The sequence below is a fragment of the Aythya fuligula genome, chromosome 3 (assembly GCF_009819795.1).
Source record: "Aythya fuligula isolate bAytFul2 chromosome 3, bAytFul2.pri, whole genome shotgun sequence".
Taxonomy (NCBI): domain Eukaryota; kingdom Metazoa; phylum Chordata; class Aves; order Anseriformes; family Anatidae; genus Aythya; species Aythya fuligula.
The window spans coordinates 52,162,029-52,174,971 of NC_045561.1; the positions used below are offsets into that span (position 1 = coordinate 52,162,029).

At 37.9% G+C, this 12,943-nt stretch overlaps 1 protein-coding gene across 1 annotated transcript in view; it reads right to left on the reverse strand.

Moving 5' to 3' along the window:
• Positions 1-12,943, reverse strand: part of SYNE1 (spectrin repeat containing nuclear envelope protein 1) — a 257,346-nt gene that overhangs the window by 17,129 nt on the left and 227,274 nt on the right. The window contains 7 exon segments of the mRNA XM_032185747.1: positions 938-1,006; positions 1,846-2,179; positions 2,998-3,189; positions 3,948-4,085; positions 4,493-4,675; positions 8,313-8,463; positions 10,321-10,508. Of these exon segments, the coding sequence (XP_032041638.1) occupies positions 938-1,006; positions 1,846-2,179; positions 2,998-3,189; positions 3,948-4,085; positions 4,493-4,675; positions 8,313-8,463; positions 10,321-10,508 (1,255 nt within the window).

A 12,943-nucleotide genomic window follows, 5' to 3' on the forward strand; every position in this document is an offset into this window, starting at 1 on the left:
ATGGTCTGAATTTGTTTATAAAAAACAAGTTTGAAAACTTGCACAGATAAAGGAAGCCTTCTGTCCAGCTAATTACAGAAAATGGGTACTCTGAGGTGGTTAAAACTCTTTTTCATACAAAATGCCATCCCACCATATAGATAGAAAAAGTTGCTCAAAATTTTCTCTCACTACTTTCAAAATTTTCATGGGTCATGAAACCACACATTTTTCTATACATAATACTATCTATACTCTTAATCATGATTAACTGACAGTATTATTTGACTAAACTGGGGAAAAAATAAAAACAGACTGAACTTGAGGTCACAAATTTAAAGATTTTAAAATGTTTGATATTTCGTATTTGCAATATTTCATTATTTCACAAGAGTAAAACTGTGAGATCATATGAGAAGGTATTTGCAAGTGCATCTAATCTCTTCGAGATCTAACAAGTGGAACAGTATGTTTAATCTTGTGTAAAAATGCAAACTGAAAAAAAATCTACCTTCCAATATAAAACACTAAAACAAAGACGTTGGATGACAGTACATCCGTTACCTTAGCATCATAATCACATGAAATAAGAACTACCCTAAAATGTTATAGCTAAATAATAATTTTTGTAGAAATCACTCTTCTCTGAGAGACACAGAGCACTGAGTCCTGTTGTGGGACTCTACCAATATGAATAAACTACTGATCAGCTTTGTCTAATTAGCTAAGGTCAGAGGGCCAATACTTCAAACTTCATTGTTTCATCCATGCACCCAGTAATACCATTAATCCCAGCAGAAAAGCAGGTATTTCTACATTAACATGCCAATGCTGCCACAGAAGTATTTGTAAGTTGTGAAAAGTATAATAGATGCCAAGATATTGAGAAGAGGAAGATGCTTTGCTTGTGCACTGTAGTATTTGCATCTGGCTATGCTTAGCATTTTTCAGTGCCTACCAGAGAAATTTTTGAGTGCGTTTTCTGTAAGTGTGACATAGGTGTCAAGAGTTTCAGGGATCTCTATATCTGAAAAAATAAAAGCACAGTCTAAACTGACAGCTCAGCAATGGGTGTCTCCTCATAACAGGAGTCTTTTCCATAGGATGAAGTACAGAAACAGTTCCAATAGCAAACATCCTTTCTGGAGAGGGAAAAATGATGAAGACAAAAGTAAGGATCCTGCTAAAAAGTCTCTTAATATCCAGAGAAACCTGACTCTTTTCAGAGCAATGCACCTGGAAAGCAAAAGACAGCCAGAAGATCAGACTGTAATATACCAGTAAGTCTTCCTGCACAATTGTCTGCATTTGGTAACTTTCACTCATTAAGATTTATTGCACAAACTATACAAACTTAGAAAGGATTTCCAGCTTTTCTGGAAAGCAAGACCTGAGATGCCACCTCAGACTAAACTCACAGTTGTTGGAGTCTTGCCTGAATATGGACTGCATTAAGATTTACTTAAGCACCTTATGATTTGGGTTGTTGATCTCTCCCCCAGCATTTCTTCATCAGTATCTTCTGCGCCTCTTGACATCTCCAGCATAGTTTTCTCTAGTCAGAATAAGTTATGACGCATAGTTCTTACAGATGACATATCCCATCTGGCAGGCTGCAGGCACAGAGATAGCCAATTCTCTGTCATATCATACAAACCTTTGTGATTTGCCAAGGCTGTAGTCATCCAGGAATTTCCAGCACTGCATCTAAGGCCAGAAGGCCATTGGGATCACTTGGGGAAAGCTATTTAAGATCTTCAGGGGCTATTTAAAATACTTTTCCATGAGTATCTTAGCCAAGCAGTCACACATGTAACATTTGCTTCTTCTTACTGAGAGAACAGGACACACAATTTGCTACCATACCTGCTATACTTGCTGCTCCTCTCAGGTAGAAGTCTTTCTCTTGTTCTCCATCTTCTTCCTCAGAGTGCATTTCCCGTGAACCAGCCGTCTCCAGGTCTCTGCTAAGGTCATAATCATGATCCCACTCCAGTGGGATGGAGTCTACACTTGCAGGGGTGTCCCGACCTGATCGCTCACTTCTCACTGGCTGTGAAAGGGGCAGTGAAAGGTTGGAAGAAGGATGGGGGGAGAGAATGCTGTCTGCAGATTTGTCGTGCCAGTGTATATCAGAGAGATCTGCTGATTCATCCAGATCCACCTCTCTGTCAGAGAGGTCATGTTCATCATCTGTCAGCTAGAAAAATAATGCAAATGGATCGATCAATGCAACATGCAAAAGCACTGTAAGGTCATCCTGGCCAGCATAAACATAAAGCATAAATATAAAGTAGCATTAGGTAATAGTCAATGATGGGGTTTACATTTTGCTTCTTTTTGCACTTCCCCTTCATAATTTAAAGGTCCACTAAAAAAAGAGAACAACAAGAAATTTCATAATGCAAGATCATTTTAGTTATGTAACGCACCACAGTCTCACACTAAGCAAATGGCTCCAGACTTTTTACTGATGCCAGTGTAATGCAGACATTAAGTTAAAGAAAACTCTGGAATCAAGTGTTAAGTGACCGCTATTGTGACCAGTGCTCCTATTACATTCTTTCATTTTTCTGGAAAAAATGAGTTTTGCTCCTTTGCTTTCATGGGACTTGAGCTACCAAATGTCATTTTGCTCTCACTTCTTCAGCTGTTTGTTCAGCTCTGGAGACAAATTTCTATCTGTTCTGCTTGGGGAGAATCACTCTATTATTGTTTTGAAAACGAAATAATAGAGATGTTCCCCCATTAGCAAACCTTTATAAATCTCAAGTTTGCATGGATTTTCATGATGGTTTACAAAAAAATCCAGATCTGTTAAGTTTGCTCTCTGAACAGGACATAAATAGCATGGAATGAAGGGAGGCAGATGGTCAGAGTTGTAACAAAATTAAAACCACAGGATTTTTTTTTTTTTTTGAAAGTTGGAAATGTTAGTTCATTTCAACATCTTTCTGTCTCCTCATTCTCACATTTGTTAAATGGCAATAAAACAAATACATATGTAAGTATACACACAGGAAGACGGATCAGTTTCTTGTGATAACGTTCCACACGTCCAAAGACCTCTTGACAGTAACGACGCAGCTCATCTAATTCTTCTTCAATGACAGCTGCATCCATTGGCTCACATTTCTCAATGAGTTGCTCTCCCTGCACAATTATCTGCTCAATTTTGTTGTTGTTCAGGGAAATTTCTTGCTGGAAAGCCTTTATAAAAGCAAAGCCCATACTTTATCAATGAAATCTTCATTAAAACAAACTAAGTTATATACAACTCTTAGATTTTTTTCAGTAAGAATGATGTGGGTAACAAAATGGAATGATTCTAAATATTCTGGTATGAACAACAACGAGAAATTAAATTTAGTATTCCACAGTCTTTCTTGTTAAAAACAGTGATACTTCATGGTTTACCATCTCATTCCTCTCTTGTTGTATTTGGAAAGAAAGCTCTTCTCTAAACAAGCCATGCCCATGACCAAATGTCTAGAATGGACACAGATGCTAAAGCTAACCTACTGGAATTTTGGATAACATGACGTGACTTCCATTTGACATTTTTCTCATCAAATAATGTATTATTTGGATGTAGAAATGGTTGGAAAATGTAGTAATTGTTAGGTGTCAGAAGTACTGGAGACCTGACATTATTTTTAATCTACATTTCTTCCTTTATTTAGGGAACAGAGACTACCACTTGTTTTTCTGAAAATTTATCACTGTCCAAAGTTCTTTCACTCTAGCAGAAAAGTATGTATTGAAATGTGACATATACCAAAACTTCTGAGGCTGAATTTCAGCATGCAATTAAGGGGCTGTATCAGGATGTACTTTGGTTTAATGTTTATTAAATTCTCCCCCAGCTGCCCTCCTCCCTCCAAGCCCCCTCCCACCTTCCGATGACCCAAGACTGTTTTTATCCCTTCTCTCTTCCATCACCCTCTCTCCATTTACTTATTCTTTACCTTAAGTTGCTTTATCTTTGCTTGGACATCACACTCTGAGAAATGCTCTATGTTGGTCAGTTGCAGATCCATCTCTGTTAGCCAAACCAGGATGCTATCACGTGCTGTCTCAAACTCCTCACGCTGGCCAATAAAATGCTGGGGAAGTGGAGTGAAAAACAGAGAGGCATGAAATGACCAAACAACCTCCCAAAAAACAGCAACAGAATTCTCCAAAGAAAGAGCTTTCATGCCCTTCAAAACTAATCCAAACTCAGTAGACTTCTTTTATTCCCTACGTGATTTCTAGGGTTCCCTCTTCAGTAATATCACCTTCAGCTACAATTAGCAGACATGAAACTTATCTTCTAAGGAGGAGGTGATATTCATTTGCCTATAGATTTCATGCTTTGGTTACCTTAAAGTGAACTTCTAAGCTCCCTTTCTCTTCCAAAGGTAGAAAACTTCTCAAAAACACTAAAAATGCATTAAACTGGAAGTTTCTGGAGTACTCATAATTCACAAGTACAGTAGCGAAAGCCAAAGTCTTAAACAGGGAAAAATACTTTTAGCCTGCGCAGGATGGAAGTAACTCGCTTTTGTAAGTTGTCCCATCTCTGGTTCCCCTCATGGACCATCTGCTTGAGGCTGCAGTTAGAATCAGTACGGTTTTCCCGAGCCAGGCGACGATATTGCTTGTTAATCAGTTCCAGCTGAGTCAGACTTTCATGCACCTGTCTCTGGAAGGCCTAAAGCAGCGTGAATAAAAGACACCATCAGTTTTCATTATTTAAATCACAATATGTATATAGCCTCTCCTTTTATTTTGACACTGTTTCTACACTAAAACCCATGCTAGCTGATCTTTTGGGGTTAAATAAATTTAAGTGTAGATGCAGACACTGAGATATGATCTTCTGAATAAAATGAGCAAGAAAAAGAAAAAAGTTTACAAGGCTGACATAATTTATTGAGTGAAAAATTGCAAGAAGAATACCTGTTACAATGATAAAAATCACACCAAGGGAAAAAAAAATAAATAGAGTGCTCTTATGCCTTTGTATTGAAGAATAGGAACACAAACAATGAACATGATTTTTTTTTTTTTTAATGGAAAAGTAAGCCAAGATTCCTGTGGCCTCATTGGATTTCCTTACACAAACTACATTTGCTGAAGTGCAAATATTGAAGTTTTAAGAAACTGCTTAATCTGAGTTTTACCAAAAATAGCAAAAATTGGTACTGAAGGAATCATCTCTTTAACCTCAGTATATTGCTATACAAGTCAGTTTTGTCTTAAACTTTTCATAGAAAGAAAATTTTATGAACATCTATACCAGCATATGCCTGGACAAGTGTCTCTGTCACATACTTTCAGTGCTTCTTCTACTATTACTAAAGACTCAGTCACTCAGCTGGGGAGTGGAAAAGTAGATGATTTAGCCCATCAGCTTCACAGTGTGACTAGCAATCACAAAGCAAGTTAGAGGAAGCACTGTGTAAGGAATTGACTGATTTTTTCCAATCAAAAAATATTTATGAATTGTTTTTCAAAATTCCACTTACCTCTATTTTCACAAACAGAAAATCAAACAAAAGAAGACTTAAAATGACTACTTTACCATCTCTCTTTTGAATAAAAGGAGGACAAAGGTGAACGGTTTTTTTCTCCAATTGTAGTTCTACAAATTTGCTCTCTACTATTGCTCATAAAGCAAATAAACAATCTCTCCCAAAACAAGACACTATCCTTATTAAAAATCAGAGAAGCGTGATAGATAAAAAACACTTCAGTATAGAACTTTTCATTAATATCAGGTAACACAAGATTTCTTCATTAATGATATATACTCTTAATACTGTACTAAAGCTAAAAGTGAAATAAGCACTCTTTTACTGTAAGACCAGAGACAGAAGTACAGAATCTGGTTCAAAAACAGAAAAAGATAAAAGTCTGTAGAGTCCTCTCAATACAACTATTTCCTTTGTTTAAATCACTGTTAAATTGAGTAGGGGACAACCAACAAGCAGCAAATAGGCTTGTAACTGGACTGAAATACTCAACAAAACTGAATTCACTTAAAATCACACAAGGAGAAAAAGGGAAGTGATTCTCATGCAAGAGACACAATTATTTACTAGGATTATGAAATCTACACTATATTTACTAGGATTATGAAATCTACAAAAGTGCAGTTGTTGTTTCACCTGTTACCAAGACTTGTCCAGCAAAAGAACAGCTGTGTATTTGTTTTACATACTTCCAGTTCAGCTACACAAGAATACATCTGTTGCCTTCTTCCCTGTAACCTCTTTTCATTTCTCTGTAAGCTATTGAGGAGGATGCAGTGTGAGTTTGTATTGTGAATTGAGTGGCACTCATCTCTGACCTCCATGATCAGGAAATGAAATATTCTTACATGGTCTTGCACTTTTTTAGTTATTATTTTTATTATTATTTATTATTATTATTTAACTAATATGGAGGGGAAAATAAAATTAGAAAAAAAATCAGTTAAAGAAAAAATCAATTTAGTTAGTATGCATACATGGCTGACTTTATACTGACTTAACAGTGAATTTGCTGAATTCGCAACTGAATTTGAACACCAAGTGTTTTTTTTTTTTTTTTTTTTGTAGTTTGAGAAACTACATAGTCAGGAAGAGGAGGGAAAAGGAAAAGGAGAAAGAATCCAACTGCAGGGAAAGCAGGCTTCTAGAAAGACAGATAAACTTTGCAGATAGTTCCTGCAGTAAAAATCTTACAAGTCCGCAGGAGAGGGAAGGTCACCTTACAAATGGAGGTTTGGTGAAACAGACTTTGGGCAATGTCAAGTCACCTTTGAAAATCAGACAGATAAGATTTTTGGTACTGTTTCTCATAGAGTGACTTGCTAAACAAGACACTTAGACACTGATCACTGAACAAAGAAACAATGGAAAGAAAGTCTGAGGCAGAGTGCATGGGTCCAGCAAGGAAGCATTATTATGATCTGGTAACCTAACTCACCCTAATTAAGAAGTCTGGCAGTGTAAACAGAACCTGACCAGTACACTCAGAGATGCAAATGTCAATAATAAAACTTGAATCAGTGCTTCACAGTTTATGTTTCTGAATTAAATGCTACACTAGAAAGTATTAACTTCTCTTGGACATGTAAAATTTGCATTTCTTCCTCAGAGCAGATACTTTCTAGCACCTGGCTTGCTTACTGAAATGTCTAAATAATTTGTTCTCTTTCTTCAGAGTCATTTTTCTCTCTCATCTTGATATTCTCTTTGCAAATCTAAAACTAAGTAAAAGACGATCAGAGGGATGGTGCACCTCTCCTATGAAGACAGGCTGAGAGAGGTTGTTTAGCCTAGAGAAGGCTTCAGGGAGACCTAATAGCAGCCTTACAGAAACTAAAAGAGGCCTACAGGAAAGCTGGGGAGTGACTCTTTGTCAAGGCATGTGGTGATAGGACAAGGAGTAATGGCTTTAAGGTAAAAGAGATGAAATTTAGATTAGACACTAGGAAGAAATCTTTTACTCAGAAGTTGGAACAGGTTTTCCAGAGAAGTTGTGGGTGCCCTATCACTAGAAGCATTCAAGGGCAGGTTGGATTGGTGTCCCTGCCCATGAAAGGAGGGTTGGAACTAGATGACCTTTAAGGCCCCTTTCAATCCCAGCCATTCTGTGATTCTCTGATTCTATGACTTTTACCATGATTAGCCACATGGACTATGTGTGCTTTGCATATAGGCATACAACCCATTGCGATTATGAGACAAAGCATCACTTTGTAGGAGACATAACAGGGTTACGTAACAAGCCATAAAGCATTGAATTGACAGCTTGTCAACTTTTAAGGACACACTTGACCTCTAAGTTGCTGGGGACACCATGTGGACATACAACAATACTTGCATGCACATGCATTTCAGGGATAAGTATCTAATATGGGCACATAGTACTTTGTACAAAAAAATACAAGAGTTTAGAGGGCTGGTATCAGAGTGTTATGGAAAGAAGTAAAGGGATGAAATCAAAGCAAAAGCCAAGACATACAGCATTCATTTGAAGAAGTACTTACTGAAGAGAAATTAATGAATGCTATGGAGCACCTGCTGACTGAGCATATTAAATGCAGAAGAAAAATGACAAAAATTCTAACTGTGGTGAACAAAAATGAAGTGAGGCTGGATTAACTTATTCGCATTTTTAGTTTCCACCTTCCACTGTTTTTTCCTCCTAGAAACCTGCCAGAGAGGGCAGTTGCAAAATCATCAACTCTGCTATGTTAATACAGTGTCTGCTGAGTGACTTGTGTATGGGAAGGAAGAACACCAGCTGGCTGCTGTAATGCGATCAGTAGATATTAAATTTCAAGTATTATAAATCACCTCAAATTTCTTCAGTTCTTCCTTAGCAACCGTGTAAAGTACACCAGAGGAGCTTGGGAAAGCAGCTGTCCTCTCAGAGGTTTTTAGCCAATCTTCAAATCTTGAGTAGTCATCCAAAAACTTTTGCCATAACCGCCATGTCTCTTCAATTCTGCAACAGATAATGGAAAATCAAGGAATGCTGGGACTGAAGGACAGCTGACCTTCAGTACTTTAAATAATCATCAACAGCAAACTTGTACTGCACTAAACAATAACTGGCTCTTAATCTAACTCACATAGGCAGGTTGATAAACAGACAACAGAGGAGACTGACTCATTCCAGACTGAGCTCGAATAAGATGATGACAGTTTTTTTAATACGTCTAATTTTGGAACCATTATAAAAAGAAGATTATAAACATGTAATAGGAGCTATAAAAATCATAGCACAAGCTAAATAACTTCAGATATACAGTCTAATCTAGGTACCTAAAACAGTATTTCAGAGATTAGAAATTCCACAGTAACTTCAACTTCAGAACATTTTATTATTTTTTTTTGCAAAATGCTTGAGTTGTTTTAAAGTTCACAGTCATTATCCTGCATAGCACAAAGGACATACATACATACATACATTTTTTTTTTTTTTTTTTTTTTGGCATTCAACAAGTGGTAAAATGTTCTCTCAATATATATAGTAATCACTTTTTTTTTTTAATAAAAAAAAATATATATATATTTCAACTTTTCAAATAGACTATTTGACCTCAGTTGAATATGTGAAAGGAGTGACTGACTCGATCCTGAAATCAAATTGTCTTAATATTGAGACTGTAAAATCCCAAGATGATTTTTTTTTTTTTGGGGTGGGGACCGCATATATTACAACAGAACTTTGTGCTTTTGCATACAGAAGACATTTTCCCCAAATCTTAGATATGCAGCTCTGAAAGGCGCCTGATCCATGCAATACTCTGAGGTAAAATTTACACTCTGATGGTATGTTGTTGAACTTGAATTTCAACATCCCTTTTTTTTTTTTTTTTTTTCCTTTTTCAAATGATTTTTTTTTTTTTTAGCACAATAACAATCCTAATACTGATAGCTCAGCTAATTTACTATTACAAATGTATTAATAGCACACATTACCATGGAAACAGCAGAAAATTACTTAGAGATAGCAATCTGTGGATATGAAGCAGGACAAACATCATTAGGGTAAGCCTAATTATTGTAACTCTCTCTTTTAGGTCATGTTTTCTAAACCTCTTGAAATCACTGCAGTCATCCATACTTTCTCTAGTTTATTTCTTATTGCTCCTGTAAAGCATGGAAAATCAAACATATTCCATCAAAGGTCTCATGTGAACAAAATTTGGTAATTGACTCATGTACTTTATATAAAGACCCATAATAATACAAATTTTTTTTTTTTTTTTTTTTTTTTTTTGTTTTCCCCTTTTTTTTCCCCAGTGTCATGATAACTATTGGCTTTTATTCAGTGTATGATCCTTTTCTGACCTCTAGACTTTGTGGCATCAAGAACCACACAGACACCAGAGTTCTTTCAGGATCAGTAACTGCTACTACTTTATTGATGACAACTTCCACTCCCTCTTATTGAGGGCATAACTTCATCTATTCTTATTGAGGACAAGCTCCCTTCTTATACCAATTGCCCTACAGCAGTACTTTTCCACTAACTATTCATTGGTCAACAACTTTGCCCGGTAACAGCAAACACCCAATAACTTCCATGTCTTAAGGGCTGGAGAACAAGCAACCTGAGACAACAAGATGTCTCCTGAGTCACCCTTTGTTCCTTCTACACTCTTTACATTCCTTTTAGCCTCATCCTTAAGAGTCCTAAGAGTCCAATGTTATCACCAACCATGGGGCTTGTCGACCGCCATAGCCACACTCCCACAAGACTCTTTCCTTCAATACTGCAACCCTATCATATATATCCCATTCTGTAGTTGTGTTTGTGAAAGGAAACACTCATTTGTAGACATTTTAGACTTACTTAAGTCGCCTTTCCATTGACATTGCACAAATGTTCCTCCACCTTCTGTCCAGGTTACGTGTAGCCTGCTGGATAGAGTCACACTCTGTTTCTGTGGCACAGGCATCACAGTCATGAAGAAGCACTTCACACAAATTGAGAACAGATGCTACTCCAGTGCTGTGTTTCTCTATGTCCCTCTGAAGTTCCTGTAGATGAAGAAATTAATTCTTAAGATAAATTACAAAACATGCTTAAATACAAATGCATTTCTGTTCTACTTATTCAAAAAAAAACAAAACAAAACAAACAACAACAACAAACAAACAAAAAACACCAAACAATTGCAAACAGGAAAAAAGCAATCTACTAAGATAGATATTGTGCTTGTGACAGCACAAATATTGATGCAATGTTATCAGCGAAGCTAGGAGAACCTGGCAGCATGAACAGCTCTCCCAAGAGCTATGAACATCAGACCATCACCTGGGACAAACTGCCAGAGCTCTGCATACTCAGATGAGTATCTTTCAGCTACATTTAATCAACCACACCAATGACATTCCCGTCCCTTCTCCATTATCATAGAGAATGTAAAGCAGAAGTTAGTAAGAGAAGTGTGTCAGGAAAAAGTATTATCTACTGGAGGTGCCCTTCATGATTCTACTCTTCCCCAGGCAAGATAGCTGCATAGCAGCACGTCTGACATGGAGATTGGCAGCAGCACATGTCAAACTGCATATTTAGTAGGAGTTTATTCCTTCAACTTTCAAAACACATAGCATTTTAATTTGAATTGGAAAGGAGGATTTAGGACAGCTAAAGAAAATGTACTTATGTGGTCTTAGCACTTGTTATACGTGATTAGTATTATTTCTCCTGTTGGTTTCTTGGTTGTAACGTCTTTTCCTCCACTGGTGATAATGCTTCTTCTTGAAGCATATTTTCAGTTTTGAACAACTGGTTCAAGTCGAGACAAGCCACAGAAGTAATTGGCTATTTCTGTTAGATAAGTGCAAGGAAAAGAAACCCTCCCTGACTTTTGCTTAAATTTGAAATGAACCATCAGAGTATTAGATGGAAAAGTCAGGATGGACCAAGGTCAAGGCAACATAATCCCAAGAGTAACAGAGAAGTGTTAACATGACTATACCATAAAGTGATAGATTGCATCTAGAATACCACATTCGCTTCTGCTGCAGGTGAACAAAATAACTGTTAGTATAAGAGATGTGAAATTTTATTTATAGAATCACAGAATGATAGAAAGGTTTGGGTTGGAAAGGGCCTTAAAGATTATCTAGTTTCAACCCCCCTGCCATGGGTGGGGACACCTTCCACTAGACCAGGTTTCTCAAAGCCCCATTCAATCTGGCCTTGAACACTTCCAGGGATGGGGCACATATAGATTCTCTGGGCAACCTGTTCCAGTGCCTCACAAACCCTTCTTCCTAATGTATAATCTAAATCTACCCTATTTTAGTTTAAAACCATTACTCCTTGTCCTATCACTACACTCCCTGCCAAAAAGTCCCTCTTGAGTTTTCCTGTAGACCTGCTTCGGAAGGACCTCCCTGGAGCCTTCTCTTCTCCAGGCTGAACAACTCCAGCTCCCATAGCCTGTCATCATAGGAGAGGTGCTCCAGCTCTCTGATCATCTTTGTGTCCCTCCTCTGAACTCATTCTAATAGGTCCTTGTTGTGCTGGGGGCCCCCAGAAATGAACACAGTAGGAGAACAAGAAAATGGTAACTTGAGGCTAAGTAGAGGTAAAGTGAGTGGTTAGAAAGCTGCCTTGCAGAGAAGGACCTGGGAGTATTGGTTGATAGTTGGCTGAATATGAGCCAGCAGTGTGCTCAGATGGCCAAGAAGGCCAACAGCATCCTGGCTTATATCAGAAACAGTGTGGCCAGCAGGGCTAGCAAAGCGATTGTCCCCCTGTACTCGGCTCTGGTGAGGCCAACACCTTGAGTACTGTGTTCAGTTTTGGGCCCCTTGCTACAAGAAGGACATGGAGGTGCTTGAGTGAGTCCAGAGAAGGGTAACGAAGCCGGTGAGGGGTCTGGAGAACAAGTCTTATGAGGAGCGGCTGAGGGAGCTGGGATTGTTCAGTCTGGAGAAGAGGAGGCTCAGGGGCAACCTTATGGCTCTCTACAGGTACCTTAAAGGAGGCTGTAGCACAGTGGTGATTAGTCTATTCTCCCACGTGCCCGGTGACAGGATGAGGGGGAATGGGCTGAAGTTGCAACAGGGGTGTTTTAGGTTGGATATTAGGAAGAACTTCTTTACTGAAAGGGTTGTTAGGGATTGGAATGGGCTGCCCAGGGAAGTGGTTTAGTCAGCATACCTGGGGGTCTTTAAAGACGTTTAGATGTAGAGCTTACCGATATGGTTTAGTGGAGGACTGGTTAATGTTAGGTCACAGGTTGGACTAGGTCTCTTCCAACCTAGATGATTCTGTGATTTTGCTTGTAAAGAAAAATGTTGACACAAAAAAAGAAATATAGTGTCAACATACTGTCTCTGCATAAATTTAAGCTCCAATTGGACAAACCTTTCTAACAATGAAGATAGCCTTCCAGCAGGAAATGAGGTTTAAATATAGAATCTAAAAGCATCATCAAGTTTGAAATGGAGTAATGTTA